Consider the following 10109-nt stretch of genomic DNA (forward strand, 5'->3'; position numbering starts at 1 on the left):
TGCTGCTCTGAATTGTAAGACACTGGATTTGTCTTTTTGGTTTGCAAATTGAATGGAGTCCAGGCATTCCCTGTGGCTAAGATGCTTTATATACACTGCTTGTGCTAGCTGTCCTTGCAGGCATACATCATAACCTGAGCACTCACTCGGAGACTGTACTGAAGCAGCCGTGTAGCTTAAGCAATGGGACAGCAGTATCTCAGCTCCACGACGGATGTTGGGAAGACCATAATAATAATAATAATATAGCTAACAGGCAAAGCTTTTGTAAATGGTTCTAATACAGTTGTTATTAGGACAACTCACGATGTACCTGGATCCAGACCAAAACAATTGTGGAAATCCTCTGCATTTTTTTCTTGGGAATTAGGTCAGTGCCTGTTCTCCTGGCAGAAGAGGGAGTTGCAGGTAACCTCTCATGTGCTACTCCCTCATGATGGCTTTTTCTTCACAATCAAGCAGTCTTTATTTTCTCCAGCATCTTCAAATTGTGCTTTTTCCTGCAGTCAAAAATATCTCCCTTCCCTTGTTCCATAGAGAAGAGTCTATGCCTTTTTGTCACTATTCCCATTATTTTGAGCTGTATGATATAATAGCATTACCACTATCTTTGCTCTTGTGGAAAATATCATCTCTCTCCAAAAAAAGCTGGAAAAACACTGTAGTTTCAGTCCACCCACCACCTGTTTGAATGGGATTACATTACAGCAGTCATCAATTAATGTCCCTTGTCCTTAGTCCAGAAAATGCATCAGAAAACTGACTGACCTCATTAAGATCTGAAAAGTATTGTGTAAGATTTCATAAAATAATTTACAAGCTGTTTGTAGAGATTCCCTGAATCACTGCTTAAGCTTTTAAATTGTAAAAGCACTAATTAAAAAAGGCATTTGGGGGATGTTAGAGCATGGGATGGAGGAAGGGATGGGACAATAATCAATTAAGAAAAAAAAGGGACAAGTACTCATTGTGGCTAGAATGTGACCTGTTTTGAAGAATAAAGAGCTGAACTGTATGGCAAGAACCGGGTTTCATGTTTGTTTCCAACCCAGCCTTGTAAGCATGGGCTTCTTAAATGTTTATTTATTTTTTTAAATTTGTTTCAGGCTGCTTTGGCTGGCAGTATTTGGGATATGACTCAGAACAGTGTTCTCTAGTTAAAATTAATAGTGTTTGCTACTCACCTTAAAAGTTATAGCTCTTAATCGGAAAGAGGAAAGAGAAGGGAACAGAAATCAGAAGTTTGGGGTTTTATACAATTCTTAGCTCCACTTTGGATCTGCCATCAATTGAGCTAATTAAATAGGAAATGTGCTTTTAGTCCTTCCTACAATGTGTTCCACAGCTGGTTCTGTTTTCTGTTGCAGTGGCTCTTTTTGCATGCTGATGCCTATTGCACAAGACGGAAAAGTTCCTGGCACCACTTCTGTTACTGTGAAAATTCTTTATAAAGCATATTTCCCCCCCCCACATCCTCCCTCCCCCATCCCAGGTTGCTTGAGGTACCATGCCAAGACTCATGGTCTGTGTATCATAAAAAATTCGTATTTCCCAGTACAATAAATCAGAAGAGTGATGGTGGCAGGAACAGAAGGAAAACTGCCATTTAAACATAATGTTTGTGCAGAGGGGGAATTTGATTGACATAACATCAAGAAATGTTAGACACAATGCCCTGTCAAGTTAGACAACGTGCAAGGTTTGCTGAAGAATGTGTGTACTGGAAAAGTAGCTGGCCCTGTGGGGACAGGCATTGGCTCCAGCAGGTCTTTAATATGTGGAATAGTTGCTAACAGACCCAAATCTCTTCTCATTAGAGAAGCCTGGGCGGTTATGACGAGTGCGATTTGCTCACCCAGACGCATTATCCCAGGGCACAAAAGGGTTCCACAGCCTCAAAAAGTACCACCAGTGTTGGCACACTACCTCCTCTGCTCCGGAGCTCCAGCGGCCATTCTTGCCTATGGAACCTGCTGGTTCTGGATTCCTTCTGGCTGGTAGGCACTTGCTTCATGCTGGGCAAGGCTGTGGTCAGCTTGGTCAAGCACAAAGCTGTCTTCCAAATCCTCTGTCCCTGCCTGGTCCACACTGCCAGCCTCCACGAGGCTTGTTTGCTGGGGTTGGATTTCCCAGCTGTAGGAGGACATTAGATGAGGTTTAAGTAAATCAGTTGTAGCTGACTTACAGACATGCTATTCAGAAGAGAGATTTTTCTGGTACTGCGGGGACAAATAGACTTTAGGTGATGACTCACAGTCACCATGTTGAGCTTCCCCAGCTGAGTAGGTTTTGCTGGTGTTTTCCAGAACTCTGGCATTTCTTCCTCCAGCCAGGAGAGCAGACTCCCCTCCCTGAGCATGTGGCTATTGACAGTATCAGGTAATCCACCCACATCACAGCTACGGAGTCTGGATAGCCCTTATAATTGATCTCCAGTCACAATCCAGATGGGGATTTTGGCTGGGCCTTGCACTCCTGCAGAACAGAGCTTATGGGACTCGTGAGGGACAGGCTGGATGACAGCATGCCCCGTATCACCCATCACACTGCATCCCATGACATGTCCCAATTCTGTGAGGCCTGGAGGGGGGTCCTTTTGTGCAGTAGCGCAGTGGGATGGGGCCCTCCCTGTCACTGTTACACAGCCCATTACTCCTTCAAGCAGCGGATGCTGCTCACAAAAACTGAAAGAAAAAGACAAAGAAAGCATTTGCATAAGGACTAGCAGCACCACAACTGGAAAATACCAGTATAACAGTGGAGGTCCCCTCTGGTTACAGTCAGTGTTTCTCTCTTACTTCCCTCAAGGTTTTCTTCTTTCTTCCCCTCCAATGACTCAAACCTCACCTTCTCTGGGAGCCATGTATGTCCTTCTTCCTTCCCCTCTTTCCTCAACCTCCTTCTTCTCCTCATCCTCCTCCCTTCAGCACCTGCCAGACAGACCCAGGCTGGGGACTGTGGTCTCCCCAAGTTCTGGGCGAGATGTTCGAAGCAAGAGACTTCTCCAATTCTATAAGCAGAATTTCCCTTTTGTGAGGATGCTGCCTATCTCCCTGCAGTCCCATTTCAAAGAAACCTCCCTGCCAAAGAGGCCCTTCTGGTGCTGTATTAACCAGCATCCAAAGAGCTCCTGCAAGTTTTTGATCCCTCATATCTTGTTCCCCTTTCCCCTCCTCCTGCTTCAAGGAGGTCATCGTGGAAAAGATGAAACCAGTCAAGGTGCCCCTGCAGAAACCCGGCTTGACGTGACGTTTTGCAACTGCTCCTACGGCAGACGGTATGACCAGGGGGAGTGCAGAGGGACAGGGCTGTGCACGCTCAACTGTGAATACCTGGCAAGGACAAAATCCCTCGGGAGGAGCAGGCGCACTGCCTAACACTGCAATCATGCACATGGGGACTATGTGCAGCCGTCAGAAACTCAGGCTTGTTTCTCTGCACCATATAACTACTGCGGCTTTACAAACAACTAAGGCATACGTTTATCACTCTGCAATTGCCTTTCTGTGCGAGGTAGTGAGGCGATTCTACAAAATCCTCCTAACTCAAAGCATCATCTGCCACTGATGCTTGTCCCCCGCCTGCCACTCTACCAGTCACCTAAGCACAGCCTCCAAGCCTCCTTTCTTCTCCCTCCCACCAACATGGACATCCTCCTCTAGGCACTTGAGCTGCAAGCTTTTCCTAGGAAATTTTCCTGTTGACAAAATCATATATGGCCTTTGCAGATGTCGGCCAAAATCCTGGACTCATCCTTGTGCCACATGCTGCACGCTAAAGGGAGGCCATTTCATGGCCCATGAGATGCAGGGTTTTTGCGTAGTGACTTCTAGACAGTCATGCGTACACTGCGGATTGTAAGGGACACTGGCACAAACCATCAATCTCACTGCACAGATGGGTCATTGGTGTCTGCCTCTTGAGTAGCACGTGATTCACAGTTTAATAAAAGATATCTCATCCCAGAAGAAAGGGATGCAACTAAAGCGTAAGCAGCAGAAAGTAATGAAAACTGAAAGAAGTGTAGCCTGACTTGAAGATAGCCAAGGCTATGACGGAACCACTGGTCTTATTTTGATCCAAACTGGGAGTAAGAATGGCTATGGATATTGAGGGCCCCTCCTCCCATGACAAATCTGGGATTCTTGCATTATGTGCTGCTTTTCTTCATAGCTGATGTAGGTCCTCATATTGCCAGGTACAGCTACAGAGCCTGGAAGTTTCAGAAAGCATGCCACTTTGCACACTGACAACTTACTAACTGGAACATCATCCCTACCCTCAGTAAACTATCTGGTGACAGTAGTCACTACAAACTGACACTGTAACTTGCTGAGAAAGGTATGTGTTTCAGATCCAACTCCTCTCTCTTCTAGGCAGGGTTCTTTCCCCCTTTAACCTGAGGGAGGTGGTTTCATTACTTCTTGTCCCAGTTTTGGCTGGGATAGAGTTAATTTTCTTCCTAGTAGCTGGTATAGTGCTGTTTTGGGTTCAGTATGAGAAGAATGTTGATACCACACTGATGTTTTCAATTGTTGCTAAGAAGTGTTTAGTCTAAAGTCAAGGATATTTCAGCTTCTCATGCCCAGCCAGCAAGAAGGCTGGAGGGGCACAAGAAGCTGCGAGGGGACACAGTCAGGGCAGCTGAACCAAACTGGCCAAAGGGGTATTCCAGACCATGTGACGTCATGCCCAGTATATAAACTGGGGGGAGTTGGCCTGAGGGGAGCGGATTGCTGCTCGGGAACTATAACTGGGCATCAGTCAGAAGGTGGTGAGCAATTGCATTGTGCATCACTTGTACATTCCAATCATTTTATTATTATTATTGTCATTTTAATATTATTATTAGCATTATTTGTTTCTTCCTTTCTGCTCTATTAAACCATTCTTATCTCAACCCATGAGTTTTACTTTTTTTTTCCTGATTGTCTCCCCCATCCCACTGGGTGGGGGGGGACTGAGTGAGTGGCTGCGTGGTGCTTAGTTGCTGGCTGGGGTTAAACCATGACACTTCTTTATACATATTAGTACATATTTCTATAACCCTGGCATCCCAGAACCTATTGGAGAACCCAGGACCATACTGTGCCATACAGAGTAGAAATACAGAACAGCTTGACTGGGGATTGGGCACTAATAAAAGTGTAAAGATGTGTAGAGTACAGATACCTGCTGTGAAAGGAATCAGATGAAGTTTCATCTACGTAATTCACAACATCTAAGGCAGACTGTGCTCATCATAACCCAGAAGTCTCGTCACAGGAGAGGACCATGAGGTGCTAAAGCCTGGCTGGCTCCCATCCTGACTGTTTGCTAGTCAGTATATTGAGTTCTCCCTGCAGGAGGTTTGATACAGAACTGAACAAGTGACATTTCTTCTGACTGCTTGTGTATTTTGGCTGCTACTGCCCTTCCATGAATCTGCGCAGACTGCTGGCCTTATCCGTTGGTGAACATTTCAGGATTGTTTGCAGATTTTCAAACTCGGGGGAAAAAGGAAACATGAAAATGAAGCCAAGGAGCTGAGCAGAAAGTGTCAGAGAGATGTGACAGGTGCTGTGCAGAGTCAGAAGGGACCAGGAGGTCCTCCCTTCTTCGGATGCAATCATGTGTAGTGAAATTTCTTGCAACTAATAGCTTCCTATAATAAACTGCAGTGGGAAATCAGTCTTTGGAAAAGCAGCTTAAACAATTCTGCCAAAAACTTCACAACAAAGTCTTCCAAGTTTCCAAAATACGATGGAAAATATCCTTCGGGGTCAGCAAGTGGAACTGCAAGCCCTTCCCAGGACTGCAACCCAAAACACAGAAAGATGGATCCGTTCCAACAGAGGCTGCTGGGACCAGAAACAGCAAGGGAAGACGCCACGGCAAAGCGCTCTCACTTCGGGCACGGCACTGTCCATGCAGAACGTGGCAGCGGCTACTGGGCAGGGCTGCTATGGCCCAGGTACGGTTCAACGCCTGGCTGATCCTGTGCGTGTTTGCCGGATCCCAGAGGCTGACAGGTAGGAAGAGCACCTGCTAGCGATGAGGCTTCTCGGCTTAGCAAACGGTTCGTGCAATGCCGGCAGCGCGACGCTTCGCCTGCTTCTGCAAATATGGTCAAATGCTTCAGCTTAGCTGTGCTGACAGTGAGAGAGAGAGCTGGAGTCCCGGCTGGAGTTGTTCACTGGGGGAGGCGCTTGGTACCTACTTGCAGGATGAAGACCTGCTGCTTGCTATTTTTGGTGGCAGGGGGAGGGTCTCCACTGAAAAAGTCTGCTCCTGCAATAATGTTTGTGGATTTTCTAGATGCTTTTTGGGGGAACCCTCCCCCCCCCGTTGAATGATAAAGTAAGTAAGGGACCATTTTCCCATCTCTGGAGGATATTTTTGTTATTTCAATACGTCATTTTTTATGCTTTGTTTAATTTTTGTTTTACTCAAAAATCTAATATGGCATATATTTATGAGACAGTTACTAATAACAGCAGTTTGGCAGCTATTCAACAAATTCACTGACTTTGCAGCCAGTCAGACATCTCTCAGTAGAGGGATCTGTGAACTTAGCAGATCAGTTAGCAGAGAGAAGACTGGCAAAGAAATTTTCAGATGATGCAGTATTTTTACCTGAGCTAAAAGCCTTGCTGCCACATCCACGGAGGAGTAGGAAAGAGCGACTACATCCCTGCTCACAATCCAAAGCCACAGCTGGCTTGGATCAGGGACCCTGCAGCTGTGCAGAGAAACAAACATTCACAGCCTGGGGGGTGGCAGTGCACTTCTTCAGGCAGCTCGTACATCTCCCTGAAAAGCTTTAATCAAGAATGGAAAGTTGGAAGCGGGATTTGGTAGTAGTGATCACACACATACAGTATTAAATCATTTTCCTGCTTTTTATAAGCACCTGCTGACCTTAACTCTGGAGTACTCCACATAAATTCTCCCTCTTTTTTATATAAAAAAGCCTTCATCCATATAAAAATGAAAAAAAAAGTGTCAGAAAGCTTACTATTTTATACAAACTTTTTCCATTTCATGTTTCTTGACCTGAAGGATGAGTCTTTAAGAAGCAGAAGAGGCTCTTGGCTACACAACTACACTGATCAACACAGAGAAGGGAGGGGATGCAGCCTCCCTCTCTGTCCTGGACCGAGACTACTTGCGTCTCCTTTTTCACAAAGAAAGAAATAATAAAGGCAAAATAAATGCCGAAAGGTAAAGCACTAGAAATATTAGTAAATTAAAATTGAAGAATTCTTAGGATTAATGCGACTTTCACATTAATAATCTCCCATTCCTCTGGCCTTGTATCTATTTTTCCCAGTTTAAATAATGTCACGTAGCCTGGGAAGGAATTAGCTGGACATGAGAAGAGCCATAGTGGATCCAACTGGCTTTCTTTTACCCTCACACTCTGCCCCCACCAGCAGCAGATGCTCAGGGAAAAAGTATAAAACCAGGATACGCATCAGGTTATGTTTCCACCAGCAGGTCGAGGAACCTCCCAGCACCCTTCTTCCATTGGGCAGCATTACTTTCTCCAGCAAAAACTATCAAGCAACCAAAACCCATCAGTTTAAAACCCACCCATACTCGGTGTGAGGGACTTCCTTGCTGCCTGTCAAAGCAAGTGCCTTTGCTGCTGTACGCTTTAGCTCTGTTGGCAGGATTAAGGGCCGTCATATCCAAAACTTACACTCGCCTCCCTTAACCACTTCTGTGTCTCTTAAAAAAGCTTGTTTTGCTCATCAAAATCCCGTGGTCAGCATCTGTCATGTTTGGCAAGCTGTGAGTGGCAGCTCAGAAATATTGAAGACATTACTGACAACAAAATGACATAAATAAACAGGAAGGGCCACGGTCTTGTGCTACCAAACTCTGCCTGATGTCTTCCAGATGAACATCCTCGCAGCAGGGACGGTGCCAGTGCCAACACACACCATCGTGGCCCCGAGGACACCAACATCATGTTAGAGGTCTCCTGGGTGTTGGGGGCCCGTGGGCCGAGGCAGTGTTAGTGCCCGTGCTCCCATCTGCCTGCACGTAAAAACTCACACGTTCTGCTTGCTCTCATCCCTGCCGGATTTTGGGAGTGCCTGGAAAACGCCTCAGGGATGCTCTAATTGCATTTGTGCTCCCTCCCATTGCAGGGTGCGGCTGAAGGGGGCTCTGACCCCCTACGTGGCATCTCTTACCTCTGGGCAGGGACAAACCCTGCAGGTTTAGGTGAATCCTTCACCAAACGGCCAAGCCCCCCACCCAAGGCAGGAGCCACGGCGGTGGGAGAGGCAGGGCGGGAGACGGGGGCTGGATGGGTCCCAAGGGGAAACCAAGGTGTGGGGCCGGTCAGAAAAGGGGTGTGGGGCTGGCGGAGAAGGATGTGGAGTGGGAATAGGCGGGCTGTGGGCAGCGAGTCAGGGAGCGGCCGCCTCTCGGTCTGGCCCGAGATTTGGCAGCATTGCAGATGGCTTTACAGCTCGGTTAGAACTGGCGGAGGGTTTGTGCTGGGCTTCCCGTGCGCATGCTGCTCTTCTCTTCCAGATGCTCTGGGGAGGGCTGGATATTCGGGCCGACAGGACAATCCTGCTGCGGGATGAAGAGCTGGCCTCCCTGCGCCCGGCACGGTGGTTCATGCAGGTTTTAGAGCATGACGTTCCCAAAACACCAACAGAGATTGAGCAGCACCTGAGATATTATTCGCTGACGGATACTCCCTTGCCTCTAACAGAGTTTGACCGGCTCCTTTTCACTGGTGTTTACTGTGCCTATCAGGTTCGCTCTATGCAGGGTCTGGATAAAAATCTCTGGATTAGTTTTTTCTCTCAGCTGGTCGATGAAATCTTTCGTGATCTGTGCAAGGGGCTCTGCCCTGCAAATACCACCCTCCTGCTGGCTTCCTGGCCCTGGAAGGAGAAGCCTTCACATTTAGCATCCCTGAAACATTTCTATCATTCTAACCTGGCCAGGACCAAGAGAGGCACTTAATAAGGGACACTACTGTAGGAAAGGACACACCTGCCTTCAGCTGCATCCTTGGTTATTTTGAATGCTTTCCACATTATTCAGGACTTTGTACAAATACACCACACCTTTTTGTCCTGCTTTCTGCATTGCGCTGGCAACCCTCTAAGGATTTGTACACAAGCTTTTATTTTTAAATGAAATAGGATGAAACTGTAAAGTGTATTTCACCCTTTCCTGTTTTTTTTTGTTTGGTTGTTTGGTTGTTTTTTTTAAGTGGGCTGTGCTGAAGGGGGCAGTGCTATTTAGATGTGTTATCTATCTTGATCGCTGATGCTTACTGGGGAGATGTCCTGGCAGGTTTTTTTCCAGGATGTTACACTGGTGTCCTAGCTGACTTCGTTTCAGATAATTCAGTTCAGCCTCCTTATATTCCCCCTGTGGTTTCAGCCAAATACAGTATCTTTTCTCCTCTCCAGTAACCAGCTAAGCAGATTTTGTTGTGTTTCATGATATAGATCATGTACTTAATTTCAGCTATCTTCTCATGTGGCATCACATTTTGTGTGCCCACAGTAATGTCCCATCTCATGTATTAATTTTTCTTTAAAAAGCAACCTGAAAATGTATGTATTCCATGAAGCTTTCTAGTATTTGCACACCATATTTACACATGTACACTGCTTTGTGTCAGTTATCAGTTTGGAATATACTTCCTTAAATCTCATTTAAATGCCTAAGGATCATGACCTAGTTATTTCTTCAGCAGATTTTACCCCTTCTATGAAGTTTTTTTGTACAGCACTGGCACTTTACAATCCAAACATAATAAATACACAATCTCTATCCTCAAAATCAGAAGTACAATTATTTTATAGAAAGAGATCATTAACCTTTCTCTCTCTTACACATTGTAGTGTGGAATTAAATAAATGTAATTATCTACTCAGGAGGGGTTTGATTTTTTTGTTTGTTTGTTTCTACTAGGTTTCCTGCTGCCATTATAGGTACATTAATTTTGAACATTCATTGCATGGGCTTAGATGACGTGACCCATAACTCCCTTTCTACCAATATACTCTTAATTTTCCATGCTCAACAAAGGAGGCATGTGTGACATTTGAAGTGGGAGCTGCTAGCTTTTGACCTAGTTAATCTTT

The 10109-nt window shown here is 45.7% G+C and overlaps 1 protein-coding gene across 2 annotated transcripts; it reads left to right on the forward strand.

Moving 5' to 3' along the window:
• The first annotated feature begins 5808 nt into the window (after positions 1–5808).
• On the forward strand, positions 5809–9895 carry FAM180B (family with sequence similarity 180 member B). 2 transcript variants are annotated; one of them, XM_075030865.1, is made up of 4 exons: positions 5875–6011; positions 7042–7203; positions 7885–7964; positions 8530–9895. In XM_075030865.1, exons 2-4 carry the CDS (start codon positions 7194–7196, stop codon positions 8971–8973), a joined length of 534 nt encoding a protein of 177 aa, XP_074886966.1. In that variant the 5' UTR covers positions 5875–6011; positions 7042–7193; the 3' UTR covers positions 8974–9895. The 2 variants fall into 2 exon arrangements, with proteins under 2 accessions (XP_074886965.1, XP_074886966.1); XM_075030864.1 differs by lacking the exon at positions 7042–7203 and having other exon boundaries at positions 5809–6011.
• The last annotated feature ends 214 nt before the right edge of the window (positions 9896–10109 follow it).

Source organism: Buteo buteo, chromosome 6 (assembly GCF_964188355.1).
Source record: "Buteo buteo chromosome 6, bButBut1.hap1.1, whole genome shotgun sequence".
NCBI classification, from domain to species: domain Eukaryota; kingdom Metazoa; phylum Chordata; class Aves; order Accipitriformes; family Accipitridae; genus Buteo; species Buteo buteo.